At 42.0% G+C, this 25,134-nt stretch overlaps 1 protein-coding gene across 1 annotated transcript in view; it reads left to right on the top strand.

Annotated features, from left to right (window-relative positions):
* The window catches only part of igdcc3 (immunoglobulin superfamily, DCC subclass, member 3), a 64,789-nt gene that overhangs the window by 24,261 nt on the left and 15,394 nt on the right, over positions 1–25,134 (top strand). Inside the window, exons 3-7 of the mRNA XM_058630128.1 lie at positions 10,993–11,137; positions 11,233–11,363; positions 11,698–11,835; positions 16,171–16,329; positions 21,422–21,587. Of these exons, the coding sequence (XP_058486111.1) occupies positions 10,993–11,137; positions 11,233–11,363; positions 11,698–11,835; positions 16,171–16,329; positions 21,422–21,587 (739 nt within the window). The remainder of the gene's footprint in view (positions 1–10,992; positions 11,138–11,232; positions 11,364–11,697; positions 11,836–16,170; positions 16,330–21,421; positions 21,588–25,134) is intronic.

Below are 25,134 nucleotides of genomic sequence, written 5' to 3'. Positions count from 1 at the left end.
GAAAAGGACAAAAATTGTCCTGTCTAGTGAAGTTAACAATTGTTTTTTTGAAAAAACTCCCAATCTGGATCTTTATCAGCACAACCTGAGCATTTAGTAGATGTTCACCCTTCAAACTTCATCCCCTTCCCCTTCACCTGCAGTATGGACATGAACTCAGACGACGAGCAGAACTTCAGTATCATCATTCACCCTGTAGTTTTCTGGCAGAGGCTCATCGTGCATCGTTTCTCCGGGGTCCATCCCACATGTGTGGTCATTTGGCAGCGGGGCAAACAAAGGAGGAGGTGGTGGTGGTGGTGGGGGGGTAAGTTTAAGAGGAGATCGAATTCTTCCAAGTAGAGGATTCCAGACTCCAGTTATGACCGAGTACTCTGTCTCTCTCTGTTCTTCGTGTCTTGAGCAGAGTTGCATCCCCAGTGTGTAACCGGGGACACAGAAATAGAAAACTGTAGGCTGCGTTCTGATGTAATATAGGTGTTTTTTTTTTTTTTCATAATCTTAAATACAAAGCAGGGCTCGATGCTACTTTTCCCTTGTCTGACATCTGTTGTGAGATCACCACCATGAGGATCTACCAATGATATCTTGTTTCAATTAACACTCACATTGGTGCGGATGTTTTTACCACCAGTAGGAACGTTTTCATTTCATGCATGATATGGTATTGAGGTATTGATTCTTCAAAGCGCTGTATTGATAAATGGGCAATGTGGTTTAGTGTTGTAAATAAGCCTCCAGTCACTAGTTGGCACCAGAATTTCAGCCATTGGACTCCTTCCACACCTCCTTGGACAAAAAGATCATTTATGATGCAAGATTTCTTAAAATAGACTAGTATATTTATCATATTATCCCAACATTGTATTATATCACCCCTTTCTCGCCATCCCTAGTAACAATTGCGCACCAATTGGAAGAAAAACAATTAACCACATTTGTACAGCCTGTGCTTCGTGAGGCATTATTGACAATTTTATTTTTTTGTTGGATCATTAAAAATGTAGCATTTTTCTTAAGATTTACACCATATCCGATGATTTTGACCATTAGTATTGTATCAGCTCATTCTTATTTAACATAAGATTGTGTGTGTGTCAGCTGTGGCACAGTGAACCTGTGTGAGATGCTCGGTGTTGATGAGACGGGATGCTTGCAAGTGTAAAAATAAAATAAGAAGCGTATAAATAAAAGACATCTCTGTTCTATGCAGATTAAACAGTGTGATTGGCACCGGCAGCTCGATCAGTGTCAGCCGTGGTTAGGTTTGCTCAGCCATCTGTCTGATTATCACGAGAGATTGTTTGAACTGTTTTTCTACGCAGTCTTTACACCCCGTTAATCCGTAAATGATACAAAAGACCAGTTTCTTTTTCTTGCATGTTAAATCCCCGTGTCGTTGCTTGTGAGACTCTGCACATACACTTACAAAAAAATACAAATAAGCGGTATCAAGTAGTTTGACACGCAGGCAGTTAATATGAAATCTGATGCTGCTTTTAAGGATGGTTATTTTAACCCTCCCCTCTCTGTTGTCCTCCCCCGCCCACCTCTCTCTTTTGTCTCTGGCTTGTCTCTAATCTTACCCAAGCCACGACTGGGAGTCATTTAAATAATCCCTTAATTTTGAGCATCTGTTGTGCCGTAATGGGTCTCTCTTTAATTAGGGTGTGCATGTTGAAGTGAGGGTAGAGGGCTCGGTGCGGAGATTGGGGGGCAGAACAGGAGCGCAGGGACATGGTGGAGAAGTGGGAGGAGGAACAGGGGCCTGGATATGGGGTAAAGTGCTTGAGGGGGCCATAGGTGGCGGAGGATATAGGGGTGTGACAATGGTACAGAGGCAGAGCAAGGCACTATGGGAGGCCTCCGCTGTGTCCCCAGGGTGGAGAGGTTAGAGGAGGCGGAGCCAGAGCAACTTCAACATAAACTGAGAGCAATATGCCTTTCCCATCATGCCTTTCTGCAGCAGAGAGCTTGGATTACTTTGCTGTTCAAAGCCAATGCAGAGCAAGTTATCAATATATTGTTTTTAATAATAGCAACACATAATAATACAGTAATGATACATTTTATTTATGTCACCTTACAAGGTGGAATTAAACAACAGTATACATTAGAGCTATGGTTCTCAAACTGGGGTATGTGTACCACCAGTGGTACGCGACTTTCCTCTGGTGGTACTTGGAGGATTCATCAGGAATTTTGACTGCAAAAAATAACAGAAAATATGAAATATTAGAGTCACTCCATCTTAATCTTAATCTAATTTCACTATAACAGTCTGTGGAGTATATGTGAGGAAGAGGAGGAGGCGGATGAGAGAGCAGATGATCTTATTGGGGATAAATCTCATCTTAATGTTGCCGATGATGGTGTTACTGTACTGTATAAAACGTTTGAGAATCACTTCTATAGAGCAAAAAAGGAAGAGAAGGAGCAAATTGGCAAATTATCATTGTATTATTTCCTTAAAAATATTGTAAAAATCAGTTTGAATTAAAAGCAATCTGGTTAAAAACAGTGCGTATAGTTAATTTATTGATGAACAATATTAGATTCAGTTCCGTACACAAACAACATCCCTTAAAGTCACCACAAGGGAACATTCTTTGAAGGAAAAAATAATAATAACTCAAGGGCCACTTACTTCATTCCTTGTTGTGTCTTTTTTTAAACAGATATTTCAGTTGCATTTCTCCGCCATCACTTTCAGACTGAGTTTTCAAGGAGGTGCAGATGTTCTTTTATGACTCTGAGCACCACTTGTCCCCGTGTCCCCTCACAAAGGGACTAACTGTAATTGTACAACTGTAAGTCAAGTAATCACATCGCGATATTCAGGAGGCTTCTGCGTCTTTGTTCGCTGAGCATTTCATCCCCTTCATTTCCGTGGGTTAAGGAGAAATGTTGAGCATATTCGTGAGCGATAACTATTACAGCATCTCCGCTCCCCCCGCCTCCTACAGCGAGCCTTAATAGCAGCCATCAATCTTACTATATTTAACTTAGTGCACACAAGCCCCACAGTATTGATCAACACAACAGGCTAAGGACAATCCCACCACCGGAAAGTCCAGTGCAAACAAGCCTGCAGCACAGGCAGAAAAGGCCATTACATTCCAGTCAATTCTGTAATGCGAGATTGGAACCGAGATAAAATCTGTCATGTTCAACTGTGAATATAGGAAATCAAAACAGGAGAATCAGCGAAGACAAGGGAAGGAAAGGCGGCGTGATCGTGGAAAGAAAAACGGGTTTGGTAATTGAAGTGGACGGAGTGTCTGTCTTTCTTTCTTTTTTCTTTGACATTTAGCTGATCCATGTATGTGCTGAAATATGCAGGTCCACCAGTGTCACAGTAATTATAATGGATAATTTTTATTAATTCATTCATTTAAAAAAAAAAAAAAAAAAAACGTAATGGTGCAGAAATCAAAATGGGCATTCATAATTTTTTTCCCACCCTATACATAAATGGCAAACTAAATCATTGTTTTACATTTTAATGGACGATGAAAGGAAAGCAGAGGAATGGAAAGTAACACATTAACGCGTTTATTAATCAATTATGGAACTATGTGGATTTTAATCAGGCATTTAAACAATTTCATTTCCAAAGCCCTGTTGCTTTTTCTTTTTTTTTAGCTGTTCCTATTTACTTCATGATGAAGAAGTCTTCCTTTTGCATTTGAGGAAGAAATAGGCATATTAAAGGAATACATTAATAGAGATTTGCCGATTTTAGTTGTAAAAAATTCTGTTTTTCCCTTTCCAATTTTGCCCTACGCACTTTTTAGACTCACCCATAGGGGGACGAGCACCGGCTGCCCGCATGTTGCATGTATTCTGTTTTTGTATTTAGGATTTGTGTGTTTACACAACTAGCACTGGCTGCTTCGAAGATTGAGACTCTTGTGGGGCAGCGAGCGCAGTGCATGCTGGGAGTTTTCATTCATCTACATGAGCCAAAATTACATTTTTCTGCCTTTCTCGGCCAAGAAGGCACTTGCTTCAAATATTATTTCACATGTCTACCACATAGATGACCCAGTTTTAATAAACATTCATCAGTCAACAGTGAAATATGCATTTTAACTGTGGAATTTAGCTCCCTGTCACACTGCACAAGCAGTTTTTGTATAGGATATGGTGCTTTACTCATTCTGGGGGCTTATGTATAAGGGGAATATGTTGGTCGTACAAACATGAGCGATTCTCAAAGGACAAATCCTATAGCGACTTTTATTTTCTGTCTCCTGTGTCTCTTAACATCGGCGGATTGTAATGGAACACCTCCAAAGTTACTCCATGACATTTGTTTATACACATCCACGCCCCCTGGGGACGTTGTAATAATTAGAATTATCACCTGACATTTTAGCCAGCCTAATCAGTTAATCAAAAATGTGAATTAAAAAATAAACAAACACACCTTATTGGTTCTTGCTGTATAATTGCGAAACAAATTTAGATTCCCATCCGTCTCCACTGGTGTTTGTGTCTCACAGAGCCGCGACACAAGGACACGCGTCCTCGTCATCAGCACTTTACTTTTCAGGGTGATATGGTAATAATTTCATAGCATGAGTAAATGTAAGGTAATATTTAGTTTAATATCAATGTAATAGCTTGATAATAAGTGGTGATAGTGCAGCAATAAGCAGATATTTCAGTAATATCATGTTATTTCCAAAATACTTGAAGTTGAAATGAGTATTACATCATAAGTCCCTCCAGTATGCCACTATGGTGCGATCTAGGGCTGTAACAATTAATTATTAATGAATTACTCAATTAATAAGCAAGTTTTGTGGGGTTTTTTTTGCTCCTTATATGTATACACATATATGATCATTTCAAGGTTTAGGAAAGACCAATTTTTGACGAAACAAATAATTTATTAAATCCAGAAAATAATCTACTTTGATTATTGGTTATTTTCTTGATTATTGGTACTTTCCAAAGTATCAAAGTGATTTAATAGCACATCAGCTACAATTCAACCTCACCAAGCCCAGTTGTACCCAGGTCTGATAGTATTGCTTGACAGAGATTGTTCCATACAAATATGGTTACATTGTTCCTGTTCCCAAAAATCAAACAGGAATAAGATCAGCAACAAAAAATCACAAAACATTACATAATACTGACAATAATCATGAGTTAACGCAAAGTTAACAAATTACTGCATTGTGTAACATCAGTAACCTGTTTTTCTTAAATGGTCACGACCAAAAAGAAAGCAAACATTTAAATTTTTTTAGTCATTTATCACCTTCAAAAAAATATACCTTGAAAAAACTGCCATGAAATCAGATATTTTTGGGCTGTGAAATCCCGGAAGTTCTGCCTCATGTCCAACACGCAATCTTTATTTTCACAGTAACACTGTTAATGGTATGTTTTATGCGGGGAGTTGTGTGAGTTGAGTGTTTTTGCAGCACTGATTTATGGTTATTACTCTGAAAAGACCACAGGTGTTTCCAGATAAACCTGCATAACACCATGAGTAGTATTACCTTGAAAATATAGATTATGTGTTTATGTTTTACTTCAATCATAAATTGGTAGTTCTTGAATATAATCTCCTTATCAAAGTACTTTTACCACTTTAATGCAAAGTTATTACCTGAATATAACATTAGAAATGGCGGTATTACCATAACATTACATCGTATTTATTATATTATTACCCTTATGTCCGAACTGTAATCATTTGCCAAAAAAATGACTTCCTTGCATACATGGAGTTTGCACTGGGCTGCCACCTGTAACTATACATGAATTCCTCCGTGTAATTATACAAAGTGTAATTAATGAGTGACAATAACACCTGCTTCCGAGGCTCATAATCATATCACAGATGGGAAAACCTGTGTAATACAAATGACCGGTGGGCCTGGTTCCTGACCACTGCTGTCCTCACACAAGAAGGTGTCGATGTGCTTAAGCATGAACGCAGGATAATGGACGTTTGGCAAGAGGAAGACGGAGGAGATCCTGCACATGTGCGGCCTTTCCTACACCGTCCTTTCATAGGTGATGAGCATCACGCACCACAAACCAGCAGATTGATCACAGGAGTGCCCAGGGGCTTGGGTGCAGGGTGGAGGAGGAGGAGGAGGAGGAGGAGGAGAAGGAGGAGGGGAAAGCCAGTGGGGCCGAGAGCCAATAAAATATCACATCTGCATTAAAATGCCATCTCTGGGGTCTCAGTGCCGGGCCTGCTATTTCAAGGATGCCTATTTAAAGGCTGTTGAAGTGTATGCTCTCCATGCTGGAATAGCATTGTACACCATCTCCATTATTTATGGGCCTCATCTCTATTTTACTGGTTTACCGCGGCGGAGCCCGGGGGTGGAGCGGTGATGGCAGTCATCACCCTTGGCTGAACAATGAACATGTGCTTAATGATGCCATGGGCTTGAGAGGACTCATGGGGGTGGAGCATGGGGTGCGACGGAGAGCTGAGGGAGTGGTTGAAGTGTGCATGGGTGGTGGTAAGTGTAGATGTGAGGAAGGTGGTGACATTGTGTCATGAGGGCTTACCGCAGCTTCCTGGCCGTAGGATTTCTGTCCCTCTGCTGGCGTCATTACCTCTGTCACGGCTATAAAACATCACCGGGACAGGAAAAATAACATTAACGTGACCATGAGCCTGTGTGAAACGAGGGGAAAAGAAAAAAAGAGAGGTCTCAGCGGAGGCAGATTTGGTCATTTGGTCACTGCAGCAGGAGTGATCGCAGAATGTGCACATGTGAAAAATGGTGGCATCCAGAATCTGGATGTATGTGTTGAAGCCTCCAGAATCTTTATTTGGCTGCAACATGTTCATACCATGGTCAAATTGGACAATACCAACAGTCGGTCACACTGTTGTCCACTCATATTAGTCATGTTTTGTTGTTATTTTCCTTCAAATGGGAAAATGTTTTATTTAAGATGAGCTGAATGAGACTATTATCAGCTCAGGAAAATGTTTACAAGTTCTTTTTGTGACCAGTGGAGTCGCCCCCTGGTGGTTACTCAGTGCATTCTCACTTCCTGATCGCCTTCATCCAGGTAAATGGAAGAGTCCATCCAATTTTGGTTGATTTTTTTGGACAGATATTGCCGATGCAATTTAATTTATTGGTTTCAGTCAAAATTCTGTACAATATTAACTTAATAGAATTAAAATCTTCTTCTTTTGGCTTCTCCCTTTGGGGTTCACCACAGCGGATCAACTGTCACCATCCAAATCTAAACTAATCTTCATTTCTTTGCAGTAGTTTGGAGTCTAGAACTGTCAGAAATAGAAGGATCAAACTGCAGCTTAAAATAGCCTCACATGTTGATATGAAAATGATTAATTGTTGAGCCTCAAGTTGTGAAGGCCACAGCAGGACAGTGCCACTCACTTGTTGGCTATTGTTAGATTGCGTTTCTGCTTAGCTTCCTCTGTGAATCGCCGCGTTCCCTTTCCCTAGATCTGTGGCCCTCATTCACAGAAGTCCCTCGCTCATTCTTCTTCTGTGCTCGTCGGAGCAGCCTCCCTCCTCGCTGCCTGTGCACTCGTGTATGGATTTCTATTTTAGCACACAGTCCAGCCATTCGCTCCCTTATTGCAGCAATTAGACCTCCTCCATTTAAGCCGGCGGCAACATGCTGCTCGCGGACAGTGTTTAATCATGTGTGCGTGTCTATCAACTCTTTGCAGGAAGGACGGAAAAACAAAAGAGTAACAGGTCTGTTGTCGGTGGAGACGAGTGAGCGCACTTTCAGGGTGCCGAGCATAATGCACTTTACAAATTTCCTTTCCATTCGGCACAAACATGTTTGTTCCCTCCTGTGTGCATTTGTCTGTGTATGTGTATTTTAATTTTTTTTTTTTTTCTCCCCCGATTGCGACTGCGAGTGTGTCGATGGCGGCAGGGGTGTGGGCCTCTCGGAGGGGCCATGTTTTATGCATGAGGGCAGAGGGTGGGGACCGTTAGGGGGGCTGTGTTGGCGGACACACACTCAGCAGCCAGATCAGCGGACACCATGACTACTTGGCAAAGATGCATAAGAAATCTCCTATAGGCACTGGTCCGTCCTTTGTTCTTCAGCACAACACAACAACGTACGTGTTTGTGTGTATTTTTCCAAGACCGTTATTTCTTTGGTCACATTCCTTACTCTAAGGTCGTTGCTTTCTCCGCATTGGACGATTTCCATCTCTTTCCTGACGTCTTATCTTTCTGAATTAGCTGTGTCAGTGGCTTCAGGGCTTTTAATTCAGTGCTGAACTCTGCCGGTCTTTGACCCAGGCTCGGCGTTACAGCAGGCCAAGACGGAAAGCAATGCTGATAACGACTGTCAGCGGGAGAGGAGTGAAAACCCATAAAAGTGCTCTTATACGGCAGCGCTCTGTCATCGGATATATATACAATCATTTGATACTTCTGACAAGTTCTTCGGTGTTTTACAACTTTGAAATGTTTTATAGCTTCCATTCCACCGCAGTAAAAGAGGAAACTACTAAGAGAACATGTAAAGAGCTGCATATGCACTGATTTTGAAGTGTGGTTGTACTTTATATGAGGAATTGACAGAAAACTAAAGTTTGTAAACTGCATTCTACCTGCGCCAAAGTCCATAGAGAAAATCTCACGGTAACACCTCCATCAGTGAGTTTAAAATATGTTATTCCATATGCGACAAATTTACCAAACAAGGCAGAAGTGGACGAGCAGCTCCAGTGTCCCCATAAGCTAAAAACTCCTATTTTTCTCTATGGACGTTGGTGCAGGGAAGCCATAGACACCAACTTCAGTTTCCATCCCGAAATGGTGAGATAAAAGTGACATAAATGATTCATGTCATACATATAATTCAGCACTATCCCTTTAATAATGGTATTGTGATAAAACATCACTCAGATTTCTCAGAATTCTGTATATTTTGCCAGGAAATTAGCTTGAAACATTCAATGGCAAGAAGCTTTTGTTTCTCAGGTGGAAAATGCTGCAGGGCCTTTGTGAGAGTCACTTAAATTGAAAGACACCGGTTAGATTGACACTTGTCTTACAGTAAGTGTGGCCTTGCAGGGAGGGAGGTTAAATTAAATAAATGAGCGTCAGAAATCTGTCAGTCGGGTGTTTTCTAAGCGCTTTTGTGATCCTGTGTGACAAAACAATGCCGACGTGAATGTGCCGAGAGATTGAAGTCGCTACTGGAAGAATACTAAATTAACATGTTTAATTTTTCATCAGAGCGCCATACATCTCTTTCAAAGATCTGAGGTCAAGTCGTGTTTGAGAGTGCCGTGGTTCTTATTAAGCTCTGAAATGGAATAATCACAGTTTTACCCACCAGTGATGCAGCCACAGCTCCCCCACTCTCTCACACACACACACACACACAAAGTGTACATGTGAAGTGGGAGAAGAAAAAGACATCAGTGGAAGCTGGCATGTTCCGGGGCTTGAGCCGCCTGAGTTTGCGCCGCTTACAACTTGCTCATCCTGCGAGTAATGAATTCACGCGTCCACAGGTTGGCAAGAGCAGAGGGTTATGAAATAATAAGGGTACCGTCCCTCTTGTTATGCTAACAGTGTTCTGATGAGTCCCCCCCCCCCTTCATCCGAGTTAATTATGGCTGACATTTAATGAGTACACTTGTGTTGAAGAAGATGGTGGAGCCCAGGAAGAGGGCCTCTCTCTAATTGAGTTTGTCGCTGGCTCCACCTTCGACGCTGCCTTTGTTCTGTACGGAGTAGATATGTGAGGTGCAGCTGAATGAGCCTCTCCGTAGGGCTGTTGATGCCGGGTTTTGCCATATGGCGATATACAATCTTAGTCTTTGGCATTGTTGGCATGAATTTAAAAAAAAAAAACATGCCTGACCTATACACTTAATGTCAACATATGGCAGGAAATCCATGCGCTGACCTCTGTACATGTAATGATCACCTTCAACAAGTCATGAATGTGCGGCTACTGTACGTTGAATCTAGAGCTGAATCGGTGATTAATCGATGACTATATGAATAGATAACTATTTTAATAATCAATTAATCGCTTTGAAGCTTTTTTCATGATTAAAACAAGACTTCCGATTGTTTGTGGACAAAACAAGACATTTGAGAACATCATCATTTCAAGGTTTGACGAACACCAATCAACATTTTTTAAGGTTTTATGATAATGACGATTAATCGGGAAAATAATCGACAGATTAATCGATTATGCAAATAATCGTTAGTTGCAGCTCTAGTTGAATCCACTCTTTCCACTGGGTTTTTTTGTGGCACAACAGAAACGGCAGAAAAATGTTTTTATCCCTGATAAACCCTACATGCAATCAGATTTTTGCATCTTCAACCTCATTTAGGAGAATCAGATTTCTAGAGATGCATGATGCAGGAGTTCTTTTCTCATCCATTTTTCCTGCCTCTGTGTTTGAAAGCCAAAGCAACCCATGCAGATAAGTTAATTCTGTCAGGACACGGATCTGATTTGATCACTTGCAGCAATCTGCCCGATATAGTTCTGATCTGACAAAGGCAGGTGTCGCAAAGGCAAGATGGGGAGCATAAAACGCGGCACAGTGTGTCATGCAAGTTCTCAAGGCTGGTGCTTTTCATTCAGTCACACATGCTCACCACACTTTCACTTGTCTACCCGTTGTTCTATATTGTCCTCAGTCTATATTTTCCATAAGTCAGTGTTCACACCCTGTAAATCACCCTCCCCTCGTCTCCTGAGGTTTCAATACAATATGCGTTAATGAACGTGAAAAGCCCATCACGCCGTGTTTTACTTTTACCCTTACAGACGTCACACATGGATGCTACCAGACACCACTCACTTGAGCATAGGACAGTCTATAAATATGATCTAATTGTGTGTAAATGTGTAGTGGAACGTGTATCTAATTCTTTTACAGGAAACAGACCGTGTGCAGCCGTGTTGTTGTTGTGATGTGATAGCCTAATATCCTCTCTCCTCCTCCCCTTTGCTCCACAGCCATGGCAGACTTCCATGTTCAGCCAGAGTCCGTTCATGCGGAGGAGACTGGCGTAGCGAGATTCCAGTGCCAGATCCATGGTCTGCCAGAGCCTGTGATCAGCTGGGAAAAAGACAACCATCCAGTGGACACTAAGGATGAAAGGTTGGCGCAAACGGCACGACCCGATGCTTATTAGAAACGGCAGCATCATTTCCAGCCCTCATTATGTGCGTCTTCCCCTTCTTTTCTTCTTGCAGGTATACGCTGCTGCCTACAGGTGTTCTCCAGATTACTGGAGTGCGCGAGGAGGACAGCGGAAGGTTCTGCTGCGTGGCTCACAACAGTGCAGGAGTGAAACACAGCAAGGAGGCGCTCCTTACTGTCTCAGGTTGGTGTAGTTCATCGTTTTTCCCAACTCCATACCACGTGCAGACTGATTTCCTCACATGGCAGCGAGCGCATCCGCCCTCACTGCCGATTAACTTTTAAACCTGTGTCGCGAGCTTGTCTTTTGTTCTCTCCATCACGCTTTAAACAAAACCACAGCGTCCTCCGCTGTTTATCTGCCCAGCATATTTCCAAGCCTATTGTTCCTCGGCCTGATCCAAGAGATACAGCATATCGAGCTAATGCACTCCAGAGAAATCCAATTAAAGGAAGCCATCCATCACGCTCGTTCCCATCTTAAGCTCCCCTCGCTCTCTCTCCCCTCTTTCTTCCAGGCTCCCAGGCATCTGTCTACAAAGAGCCAATGATCCTGGTCGGTCCAGAAAATCTCACCCTCACCGTTCACCAAACTGCCATCTTGGAGTGTATTGCAACTGGATACCCTCGGCCCATTGTGTCTTGGAGCAGATTAGGTGAGAATGTTGTTTTTTTCTGATCAGATCAAAGACATGGGCCCCAGAGAGTACATATAGTTCAACGCTTTCATTTAGTGTGTGTGTTTTGTGTGCTTTGAACTGGCCTGACTACAGTTGAGTATCGTGTCATACGCGAGGCAGTGGGATTCAACAAAAGGCCTCGGGGCTAAACATCGCGCTCAAACGTGTGATGATGAATGCGTGCGCTTCTTCTCCTCCATGAAGTTGAACGTCCTTTCAAAACACTAGAGAGCCTCTGAGTAATGGCTATGAGCTGCCGAGGCAGATACGATTAGTTTCCCGCTTCTGTCGTGTGCATTTTTTTTTTCCGCCTGACTATCAGTCAAAGTCTGTCATGACCAATTCTTCAATCTGGTATCTGTTTTCTTTACCCATTATCCAATCTGATTTGCTGCTTCGCATGTAAATTGCCGCCCCTCCCAAGCAGTCGGAGGCCTAATCAGATTGAGGGTATTGCGTTGCACAATATCGCCAGAATGAAATGCTAACACGATGGGATTTGTATGTATTAGATTACAGCAAGGAGGCTGGGGTAAGCGGCATAATGAATGTTATAGTTTCACATCAGTCACTCCTTAATGTTAGAGTTTGTTTGTCGCTATTCATTCCGCAGCTCCACAGCTTGCTAGCTTGTTCTCTTTCTTTTCTGACACTAAGTTAATTAGTGGCTGACAAAGAGAAACTGATGGAGAAGGCAAGCGGGGGGGGGGGGGGGGGAACGTAGTAGAAAAAGGCGAGAAAAGAACAAGACCGCCTTTGTTGAGGCAACAGCTCGCTGGACTGTTACTTTTCAGTCCAATGAGTCTGTTCATGATAATGGGAAAATGCACAAAGAGCAATAAAACATCATCATGACAGACGCTGACAAAAACTACTTGGTAAGCAATTTGGAGTGATCTATCATCCCCATAATTTGTCATGTTAAATTATGAATATCGTCCTCTCCATCACCACAAGATTACATCTTATCTAAATGGAGATGCGAGTGCACAGGTTTCCACTTCAATCTTGAACTGACTGAGAGGATTCTGATTATTGCAGTCGATCTAATGGCCGTGTGGTGAAGCAATTCGCAATATGTTGCAGGGCAATTCCGTTAATCTGATTTCAAATGAAATGGCTGGGGAGGGGCAGCAACAACAAATTCACAAAATGGACACAACAAGAAGCGTAGGTCTCCAAACCAAACCAAGCAAACCTCTATCAAGGCCACTTGATTACCCAGAAAGGTAAAATGAGTTGTTTACTTGGAGGTATGCTTCTCACGGTCAAACAAACAGGCTGGAAACATTCAAAGGATGAAGATGGCGCTTTTAATCCAAAGAGTGTCAGTGTTGAGTGTATCACTGACGTTAAAATGCAGTGGTGTAGATAGGTCTACCAAATGAAACTACTGGCATTTCATAGGAGGCAGATTTATTCCTAATAAGATCATTTATTTGAACTGTTTTCAGTCAAACTGTATCGAATACTAGCACTAGAACTGGAACCTAAACTCACAATTCTCACTTGCCAAAAATGAATTGATTGCAGTTACAAAAGAACATATACGTAGCAGAGTGGTAAGCATTGCTTACATTGTTTCATCAAAATCTGTGTCCGTTTGACAGCATCGGCCTATTGTGTGTAGTATGTGTACCACTGATGGTACACAGTTTTGGAACCAGTGGTTCTATGTCATTTCCTGTGAAAGTGAAGCTGGAATGACCTCTCTTGGGTAAAATCCTAGGCAGGTGATATAGAGATCCTGGGTGTGCTCAGTCACCCAAATCCCCCTTGTTGTTGGGGTTCAAATGAATGTGAGGCTTTTATTTTTATTCCTGTCACCTTGGCCTCAGCAGCTGCAGGAACAGCGTTTGCAAGGCACCGTGTTGCCTGTGGGACTCTCACTCCTGAGCCATGTGTTTATTCCCTGTACATGGCCGTTGGGTCAGAAGTCCCAACCGTCCAGTGTAGAAACCACATCGTCCCATGTTTTATTCCACCAGCTGAAGTGAGTATTTGTGTGGAAATAATTGACGATAAATCAATCTTTGATCCAACTTTGTGTGCTTTGAACATGCACTGTTGAAATGTGCCCATATGGTTTGAATCTCTGGCTGAAGCTCTTTCCTCTGCATGAGTCCACCGTCGTGCCCGTCTCTCTGCCTCCCTGCTTTGCTTTTTAACACATCAAACCAAGACCTTGCAGGCTCCAGATGGAAGTTAAATGCCCCCATAGCCCCATAGCTAATATCAGAGGGCAGCCTGAAGTTATTGTTCGGCGAGAAACTGCAGATAGGTAGTAGAGGAACGTGGGAGCTTATCATGTACATACAGCCAGAGCAGAGAGGAGGTAGCTATGGATTGTGTAAGTAGATATGAGATTAGAAATTGCTGTTTGACTTTATAGTGTCCCAGTGGTAACTGGAACATCTCCCAAGCAACCGTTTAAAGGTTGAATGTAATGAACTGTGTGCAAGGCTTTGTGAGACGGATGTTTCCTACAGACTGTGCGATTTCAGCAATCCTGTAAGATCATTACAAATCACATTGTGCAACACGGATCTAATAAACTTTGATACGACATCAAGTATGATGTATGTAGGCTTATGACGATGATACTCATTGAATCGTAGGCGATGATGCAAGTTTGAAGATGAAACATCATTAGCCTGCACTCCTGGTAACCAGAACAAGATGAACGGTGCTCTGGAAGTCGTTATTTTTATGTGTGGGAGAGAAATCCACAGACGGAGGAGGAGACCTGGTCATGTGCGGGCTTGCACTGCTGGGTGTTAGCATGGAGCTGCAATGGTAACAGCTGTAGAGAACACTCCGTACAAGACAGACCTCTACTGCCACAACATCTTTATTGGTGTCCCACATTCTGGCATTCCTTTTGTGGCCAGGGTAGTCTGAGTGAATCCAGTGGAATCTGCAGCCAACTTCAGAATGATGACATCTAGCAACTTGTACATCCAACATTGCAGCCACTGAAGAGCAGCTGTCTTTCGATTTGGCTGTTACTTCCATTTTAAGCAACTTGCTCCACGGACAACTACAACAAACGCGAGAAAACTAGAACAAGCATGTTTGTTGACACGTGTTCTGTGTGCCTTGATCATTGGGATCAATAGTCTGATTGGTGGTAGGCCTATCAGACCATTCATCAATGTTTTATCAATGGTCAGTATCCCATTGTGTACAGTTGATCTATATCCACTGGTCATGCCTCTTGGAAGTAGGAGGTGACTACACCCCTTCCAGACTTAAACTCAATCTCCAATGTTATTGAGATGGGATCTGGCGTTAGCCAACCTTTTTTATTGTCTATTCAATAGCAATAGGACATACTAGCACACACACTGCGAGATGGGCATCAGAAATATCTGATTCTGTTTTGTTTTGTCTATCTTTAGTCGCAAGACCATGACAATGGGCGTTTCTCACAGTAAGACATGGGTAGGATGGGAGCAGTGACCAAAGAAATCACTGCGATTGTTTCACGTTAGTCATCTTTGGTCTGAAACAATTCCGTGTCATTCAATGCCATAGCCATTAGGTATGAAGACAGAACGAGAAAGAAATGTTCCACTGAAAGCTGCTTCCAGTGTTGCTTCCCTGTTCGGGAGAAAATTATCCACATGTCTGTTGCAGTACGTCGTCAGCTTCCTCTCCACTATCAGCTATCAATATTTTAACGCGTCTCCACTGCAGACCGTTGTCTTTTCTCCTCCGGTCGAAACTCTTTTTTTTGGCAAAGTTCCAAGGCTTTTTAGGTTCGGTAACGTTCAATATTTCCAACGCTTAGCAACTAGCTGCCGTGAAGTGAAGCCAATATTTCAGTTTAATATGTTTCCTTAATTTCTGACGATATATCATGGTCATTTTAAGACTTAATATAATTCTTTTCTTAGATACAGTATATGATATACGTTATAGATTCGGTATTTACAATAAATGTATTTGAAAACAGCAGAAAATCTGATGGTTCTTTCTGACAGCCAACATTTTGAGTATTGTCATTTAATGATTGTGATCCCTCACTAAAGATGGCCGTTTACAGCAAACACAAACTCTCTATTACTTACCTCTGTGTCTATTTCTAAGTGAAAGGTGAATCCTTGACCTCTGGGAGAAAAGCCATCATGTACATTATGTGTAATCTTCTTTGAAGTCGTTTTAAGCTCAATCTGATCTGAACTGCGTTATACACACACCCATCTAATGTGTGTGCACATCCCATCCCTTTTGTCAACTCGTAAAATCTTTCCAATTTTGCCCGTACACTGCTCTCACTCTCTCGCCTTCTCTTTTCCCCCCGATTAGACGGCCGTCCCATCGGCGTGGAGGGAATCCAGGTCCTCGGCACGGGGAATCTTATGATCTCGGATGTCGGTGTGCAGCACTCGGGGGTTTACGTGTGCGCCGCTAACAAACCGGGGACCCGTGTTCGTAGGACTGCTCAGGGGCGTCTCGTGGTCCAAGGTGAGTTCTAGCTATAAGTAATGTGCCTTTTTCCAAAAGATAAGAGAGGACCTGTGGAGGGGGACCTCGAAGCACACACTGTGCACACAGCAGTGGTCAAGTGATAAGGTTGTGATTGTCAGTTTGTGTGGGTGGACCTTCGGAAAAGCAATCCCAATGCAATATAGCTTCACACAAAACAGGTCCATACCTCTCTATAGGGACTATAGCAAATAATAACTCAACCCTGAGCTATACAACATACTAAGCAGTCTATAGTGTTCCTGAATATTTTATGGTTATTGTTTGTTTGAGGCACATACATCTTGCCTAGTTCGGCCTATTACTTATTCATGTGTCAGTGTTTGGTGGTTATAAGACAACACAGTATCCTGGGATATTTGAAATCGACAAAAAAGACTGTGATTTCTGTTCCATTACACTCAAGTATGAGCACATTTATGCAATAGATATCTCGGCATGGCTTGTCCAGCAAACACTCGTGTGGAGTTCGAAAGAGTGCTTGAAGCGTGAATAGCCCCATGCATTACCAGTGAAAGCCAGGTGGAGATGAATGACATTCATGATTGAAGTGATTTATTAATGCCATACCTCTTGTTTTCAATGTCAGCTCGCAACAGCATTGAAAAAAACATCACATTAGGAAGGGTATTTGGCAGACATTGAATGTGCTACCTGAACACCTAAACAATAAATGTATACTCACTTCATATATATATATACATACATATATATAGTTTTTATAGCCGTAGAATGAGCCTTTCACTTCAGCTAAAGGCTGTCACCTTGTACCTCCAGTGACCTGAATGGACAAAATAGCCAGAGTGAGCATTTTGAAGTGGAAGCTTTCCATGCATATAAAGAACAGCTCGTCCACACGATGCATACACCAAAACTAACGGCGGCGAGAGCTTCTAGACTGAACGCTTACATCCTTTCTGGTTTACAAAGGCCGCCATGTTTTCCGGACGCACTCGAGAAATACAGGTGTGAGTGATAGTGACCATGAGATGTCACCAATTCTCGGGAGAGCACAGTATTTTATACATATATAATATTCTCAAAGGGTCATCCCACCCATTTGTACCTTCTAGGTATTTTAGAGCCATGAAAGCTCTGACCACAGGCCACTGACCACTTTTAGTGCGCTCAATATGGAAAGAGTTGTTCTCAATAGCTATTTTTTAGGTATTTATTTATTTTATTGAATCTATTTATACCTATATTTTTTTAATTCTCGATCTTTTCCACTGGATACGCCAGCCACCCAATGATGATGTACATGTGCAGTGACAGTGGGGGTCCATGTTAAATTAGAAATGCAGCTGGAAGAGGGTTTAAAAGACCAAGCAGTAAACAACTACAAAGCTAAGGGTGTTGTGGATGTTCCTTCTTATTTCGACTGAAAATCTAGGCGATATGGGGTTGACTCACAGGATAATGATTATCAGTGGTGTCGACTTTCCTCACATCTCTGGAACTAATGTTTTCAGAGTTTTCATGGAGTTGCCACAAGGAAAATACCACTGACAAATTCTACAGCGATAGTATTTCTCTTTTCTTTTCGGGTGTGTTATTTAGTCAGTCAGTCTTTGGTAATATGGATGTCTGTATGGCATTTGATTATTGGAACATTAGCGTAGAGGAAAATCTAACAGGGGGACTGCAGACTGCAACAAACTAGAGTGACCTTCGAAACCTAGAAATGATCTTGTTCTTTATTGTTTGCATCGTATGAGGTTTCAAAATAGAAAATGGTGATGAAAGGTGGTGGCCTTCGAGAAGCAAGGCCCTTTCCTGAACTACGCATAACCTCAACATTAAGGTTTAGAACACCAAATCATTTTTATTTAAAAGCAATTATACACTTATAGAAACATTAGGGATGCCCCGCATGTAGAGCCCACATGATCACAACAACAGAGTGTGTGTGCTACTGCCATTACCGAGGTTAAACATTTTCCTTTAACCTCTGAAATCAGAGGCTGCGAAGCCGCGCAGCCAGCGCGAGCTAGCCATTAGCACCACGCTAGGTCATCCTGAGGCGAGCTAAAACAACATTATTTCATAAACCAGCACCACCTGTCGACTTTCAACAGCCGCCGTTTGTTAAGTATACCCCAAAAACCCGCCATGCCGAGAGCATTATGTGTTTTAAATGTGTCCTGGAGTTCCACACACGGAGCTAAGTACGTCTGCGGGGCCGGTGCTCTGAAAACACCCCCGTTAGCACTTGGTACTTTCCTCCTGATGAAATTAACCATAGACTGTATGAAATTAAAATGGCAAAAAATCGAATATTCTTATGTTGAAGGTTAAAATTTACGTAGCCCTTTGGTTAATAAGAAATGGGTCAGTTTTTCTCATACCTACTGTTGCTGACTATTGTTCTCTGTTTAAGTAATATCACTTGCTTAAGTCTATTCTAACATTCAACACTACAAAATAAGTAATTAAAGTATGTATGATTTGTGCGATATCGCTATCGGCCAATACTCAAGGCTGCAATATCGGTATCGTATTGGAAGTGAAAAAGTAGGGTCATTGGGACATCCCTAAGAAAATTATCTATGGGTATTGAATTCATTTTGTGACAATAAACCCTCCTAAATATTACACGCATGGTACCAAAACATGGTTTGGTATTTCTATGTTAAAGAGATAAGTAGTTTCGACCAATGGGATGATGCCAGGTGTCTGTGGCTCTGCGCATTAATTGTCACCAAGCAGGAAACATCCAGCGTCTGCTTCACTCACTCATTGATCAGACGGACCACGCTTTGCCTCAGCTCATGGCAGTATTGATCCTAATCAATATTTCATTTTACCTGCCTGTCAACTCTGAGATAAGACCCCAACCAACCAGGATCAGGGTACAGAAGCCAAAGGTGTTAATTCAATGTTAATGTCTTTGGTTTTATAATGTACGTCAGTGCTTTTTGATTCTATTGATTCGTGGGAATCAAAGCTGTATTGTTGATTCCAAATAAATTCAAGGTTGGCTTCTTTCATCATAGGGACACAGCGGATTTCATTGAGCTGATGTATTCGTCTTGTGTAAATAGACCACGTGACACCTCTGTGAATATCAGAGCGAGTCGACAAATCAGACCGGCAGTGAGGACTCAATACATGACTGTTTATCCTGTCACACAGATGACCCGATACGGTAAATCATTTAGGTTCATTTTGGGTTCTTTGGGTACAAAAAACGAGAGACACAAGAGAAACGGAGATAGAAGGAGGAGGAGTCAAAGTGTTTGAGACAAACAGGGGAAAATAAAACGAGACCAAGATGGATGGATGGTGCTAATGATCTAACCCACACCCTCACAGGTCCAAATCAATATCTTCCCGAGCTCCCTCTGACCTTCACCTTTTGAGACAGGGCTCAGAGAAGAAATAAAGCTGAGAGAGAGGGAGAGGTAAATGAAAGGACAATCGCAAGCTGCCAGCAGCCTCCTTTCAAGGGTCCCTTAGCTTTTCCAATGAGAGAATGGAAAATGGTCATCATTTTATCTTTTGGGACAGGAACAAGGGAGAGGATGTAACCATGGAGAAAACTATCCGGTATTGCCAGTGATATAATTTATTCCTGTGTGCAAGAGTGGTCCATTGTTGTCCCGTAGCATTCAAATGTCATGTTCCTACTGTAGTCCTCCTGTAATAATTCACATCTGAAAATACTGTTGTTTTTAATAAATGCCCACAAAAGTATCCATATACATTAAAGGGATTGAAGAAGACCAGAGTTAGCCCCCGGGTTGCGTGGAGTTTGCATGTGGGTTTTCTCTGGGTTCTGTGACTTTGTCCCACAGACCAAAAACAGGGATTGGGGGAGGGGATTAGGTAGGTTGGACATTCTAAATTGACGGTCCAGGGTGTAAGTGGATGGATCGTGCAGGATTTGCAGGTGTTGACACCTTAGCAACGCTGACTTTTCCTCGCCATTGAAAAGCAGATTTTAGCCTCTTCCTTAAGATATTATCGATATTATTAGGCAAGCTTGTTTGTTAAGTTCTGTTGTTTTCAGTGTTTTTCAGCAAAATCTGTGTTGATAATGTGTTAATACCTCACACAGCCACACATCCCTCTTAAAACTTGAATTGAGTACAAACTCCCAAGCGCTTCTTTATGAACAAGAGTGTTTTTCTTATTAAATGAAGACCCCATTTTTACAATTAGACTCCTGTTGCTCCGTCTCACGAGGAAATGATTAGCAGAATGATCAGAAAGTACAGCAGGTCTTTATTTTATGCTGGGTTATATGATACGCTGAGAGTTTCAGTTTCCCATCATTTTTATTCCGATAACTCTGAGATATTATTATAATCACTATAACATTACTTAGAGAGTGAATTTGGTCATAAACACATTTGGTTATCAAATCACTGAAAGCTGCCAGGACAATAATGAGAGCAGTGAAGACTGAAATAAAAAAGCATGAAATCCAACATCGGGAAACTCCAGGGGACATAACTGTAATTACCTGATGAGAGCCAGTGCAAATGAATAGGATATTACCACTGATTGACTATGACTTGAAAGCTGTGGGGATGTGATGAGACAGGATATGATTAACTATAAAGTGCATCACTTTGTGTTTGATAGGCAATGAAGTTTCAGTCCAGTGCAGTGGAATGCAGAAGCTGCAGTGACATTTCAGTCACGTCATTTCTAACTTCTCCATTTCCTGTGAGCACAAATGGAAATAAACATAAAAACAGACCTTGTGATTCTCAAGTTTCCCACTGTTTCTGCTCCCCTCCCTCTCACACTTTAATTTCCATGAATCTGTATTGATCTAGTATTGTTGTTTTTTTTTTTTATCCTGCCCATAGACCCTGATTTATAGTTTAGCAATGGTATTGAAACCATACCATACACTAGTATTATAATAATCTGGTAATAAATGACCTAAGTAGCCTGTGGGCTTCTCTTACATCATTCTGTTCCTCTGTTCTTCCTTTGTTTCCCCTCGTCGTCGCCACCGACGAGTCTTTGAACTCCTCTCGCGCTCCTTTTTCAATAACTTTGATTTAAGGAGGGGGAAGTAAGACCAACACATCTGTCGTCCCTCCGTTTCTTTCAGCCCCAGCCGAGTTTGTCCAGCTTCCCCAGTCCGTCGCTCGTCCTGTCGGCACCACCGCCATCTTCACCTGCCAGGCTCGGGGTGAGCCCGAGCCCCAGCTCACCTGGCTGAAGAACGGACAGATCCTGGAACCCGGGGCTCACGTCAGACTCAGGAACAACAACAGGTAAATCAATGCACTCTTGCATGCATGTATCAGTATATAAGCATCATGTCCCAATTTCAGTTTTCCAAACATTTCATCATCTGTGCATATTCAGCATGGACTGTATATAGAAAACTCTCACTGGGGGAATTCTGGTTCCACTTTGATACCAAGCAAAGTCAGCTTTAATAAAAGCTCCTAATTAAGGCCTTTATCAATGATTTATAAATAATTTACTGGTAATTTATGGGGCGCTGGGTAACACTTGGGCTGCCAGGCTGTAAGAAATGATGTAGCTGCTACATTACTTGGCTTTTAACTCTTAAATTCATAAGGGATAATAATAATTATAATAATAAACCACATTCCTGTAGAGAGAGGGAAAAACCTGCAGACATCTGGGATTTCAAGTGTTCAAACATGTAACATGAACCTGTGAATCACACATCACACACAAACCAGGCGTTAAGAATAACATTTATTTATAACAGTTTTTTTTCTAAGTTGTTCTTAATAATGGATCACAGCGAATCTGTATCAGTCTAACCCATTTGAACCCTTAATGAAGACCGTGCACAGCAACTGTTAAAGGGGGACTTATCAGAAAGTGGTTCACTGATTAGATCGGTTTAATTTACTCTTAATGTAACATAATTACAGTGGCATAAATCAAGCTAAACACAACCCAGCGTTCTTCCCTGTCCATTACTGCACACAGCTGCATCGCACACAGTTGTGATGTATCGATGTCACTGATGATCAGCACGTTCTTGATCTCATCATTGTCGCCGTCAAGTCTGCAGCTGCTGGAGCAGAGGCTGCCAAGACGGGACATGGGCTTGAGTTTGTTCCTTTTGTGTGTGAGCAGTGTGTTGACTCCATGCTGGATTCTCTCCCGTGCCAGGAGGAGGAAGACTATTCTCGGCAGCTCACCAAAAAAAAAAAAGCCTGCATGCTGCAGAATTGTATTATATATTTTTCATGTGCATACCGTCATGTAGTGTCAGCAGTCGAGTATAGTGTAGTAACAGTGTTTCCCAAAGTTTTCATATAGGGACCCACTTTTTTAAAGACGCCATACTATTGTGTCCCAATTCACAATATAGATCAGAGCAGAATTGTGCATAACATATTTATCTGTGACACCTAATTTGAATAAAAAGGTAAAAAAAAAACATCCCCGAGACATGTTAAAAGACAATATTCATTGTCTTTTTTTTTTTTATTCAGAATATACACACATGGATCTTAAGAAGAAGCCTGGAGGGGAAAAAAAATCAGCAAATTTATTCAGGGACTGAAAGAGAAAAGAAAAGTGGGTCTCAACCTAAAAATGAGGATTTCTCACATCTCACTTTTTTTTACTTCAGTTATATAAAAGCATTTTTTTTTAAGTGTATTAGGCTTGAGGGATTTTCTGATACGATGTGCGGTATTTGTCCTATAGTCAAAATCCTTTACCTTTACCTAGTCCCATCCTCACGCTTGAGGGTCGGGGACCATGGTAGCTTCTAGTATCAGTCTCTTCCACTCCTTCCTGTTTCTGGCTCTGATGTCATCACCCCACCTCCTTCTTTTTATGATGTCACATGTGCATTACGACTTACAGATCACAGTTGAAGTACGAATGCACAAAACGGGTATCTAGAACTGAAAAATATAGGATTTCACATGATATTTAGATTCAAGACATAATATGAAATTTCCATAAATTCATCCTGGGGGGCCAGATTGGGCTATCTGGAGGGCCGATTCTGGCCCGCGTGCCATATGTTTGACACCCCTTCTCTACAGGAAGCATTGCATCGTCCATACAAACACAAGAAATGTCTTGTTTTTGTTCTATTATTTACAGAATAATGGCTGAAAAAGATCAACATGCATCCTGCCTGTTGCTTATGCCACTGGGTGTGACGTTGCTAACTCCTCTGTACTCTATCCACTAAATGTGTTTTTGACTATATTCTGTTATGCATTATTGCACACTGTGTTTTTTTTTCCTGCCGATCCTCACAGTTGGCCGTCAGTGTATGTTTTTATCATTCATAAAAGAGAGATATTAAGGATTTATTAAATATGCACCCAGGAATCAATACCTGCACTCTGCTGCACTCAGTAAGTGAAGAGAGCACGGCTCCGCCATCACTCACGTGCATTGCTCCATCCACCGGTCTATGTTATTCAGAGAGATGGAGCGAGGGACTAACAGCCGAGGAAGGAGGAGAGGGAGGAAACAAATGAGAGGCCAAAAAAAAAAGCAGAAAAATGACCGGATGGTCATAGAGAAATGATGAGTCTGCAGGAAGAACGAATGAGGAGAGACAGAGAGAGAGAGATAGTAGTAGGCATCACATTAGAGTATGACCTGCTCCAATATGGATCTCATGCATCACAAACCCCGCACTGTGATTGGTCCAGGAGGCAGGCCTCAGCTTGATCTACCATTAGCTAATGAGCTCATAAACTCAGTTAGTTGACCAGGAAATGCAGGAAAAAAAAAAAAAAAAACAGAGCATAGCTTTATGTCCATCCCATGAATGTGTGTGTGTGCACAGAAGACACGGCAGTCCCAGCATGCAACATTGCAAACTACCGAATATGAAAAGCAGCGTGACCCAGTGTTAACCTCCTGTAAAGTTAAGCATTTTCATGTTAAACATCCCTGCAGTTACACGGGAAAGTGATGCAGGAGCCGAGGGAGGAGACGGCCGCTTGTGTACACACACACGTGCACATAAACTTGCCCATTACACAGAGTACAGTGTAATGTGCACAAGCAACCGTTTCCTCCCTCGGCTCCTTGATCCCTCGTGACGCTGACCTTCAAGAGCAAATCGGACAAGGGAAGGGGATCGATTGTACATTTCATTCACACACACACACACACATTAATCAAAGCGCAAGTGAGCCTGTGTGTGTGTGTGTGTGTGTGTGTGTGTGTGTGTGCAAAAAGCCCAGTGATGTTGCCTGTCATTCATATTCTCATGCACATAATCAAACAGTAAAATTAACCAAAAATAGGGAGAAGCATTAGCATTAACTCCTGAGCACACACACACACACACACACACACACACACACACACACAATGATTGGCTGCTTCTGTAAACAGATGTTGCCACTCCACACACACATATAGACACGTTTACCAGGCTAACAGTGGACTGTCATTCTTTACTCACTAACCGGGGACTTGGGTTTCTGGTCATTTTCACTCAAAAACAACAGAAATTGTAAATTTACTTTGAAGGTCTTTTAAAGGTGACATTGAATGCTTGTATCACACATATATGTTAGTTATGGAGGTCTACTTACATATATTAACTTGTTTTCATGGTTAAAAACCTCCTAATCGCTGCAAACGAGCCAATCAAAATATCTCCTCACTGACGCTCTCGTCAGCCGTGCTGTTTCAGACCAAAATCACACCCCCAGAACATGGACTGTGTTGTGATTGGCCAGCCAACGAGAGCTTTCCCACTGTCCTGTGATTGGCCAGGTACCTGGAAGTGACGTAATTGGTAGGCCAGCTCTCAGATACACAGCTCCCCCTCTGGCACGGTGGATG

Source organism: Solea solea, chromosome 5 (genome assembly GCF_958295425.1).
Source record: "Solea solea chromosome 5, fSolSol10.1, whole genome shotgun sequence".
Taxonomy (NCBI): Eukaryota; Metazoa; Chordata; class Actinopteri; order Pleuronectiformes; family Soleidae; genus Solea; species Solea solea.
The sequence above is the reverse complement of the archived record's forward strand: the minus strand, read 5'-3'. Positions and strand labels throughout refer to the sequence as shown.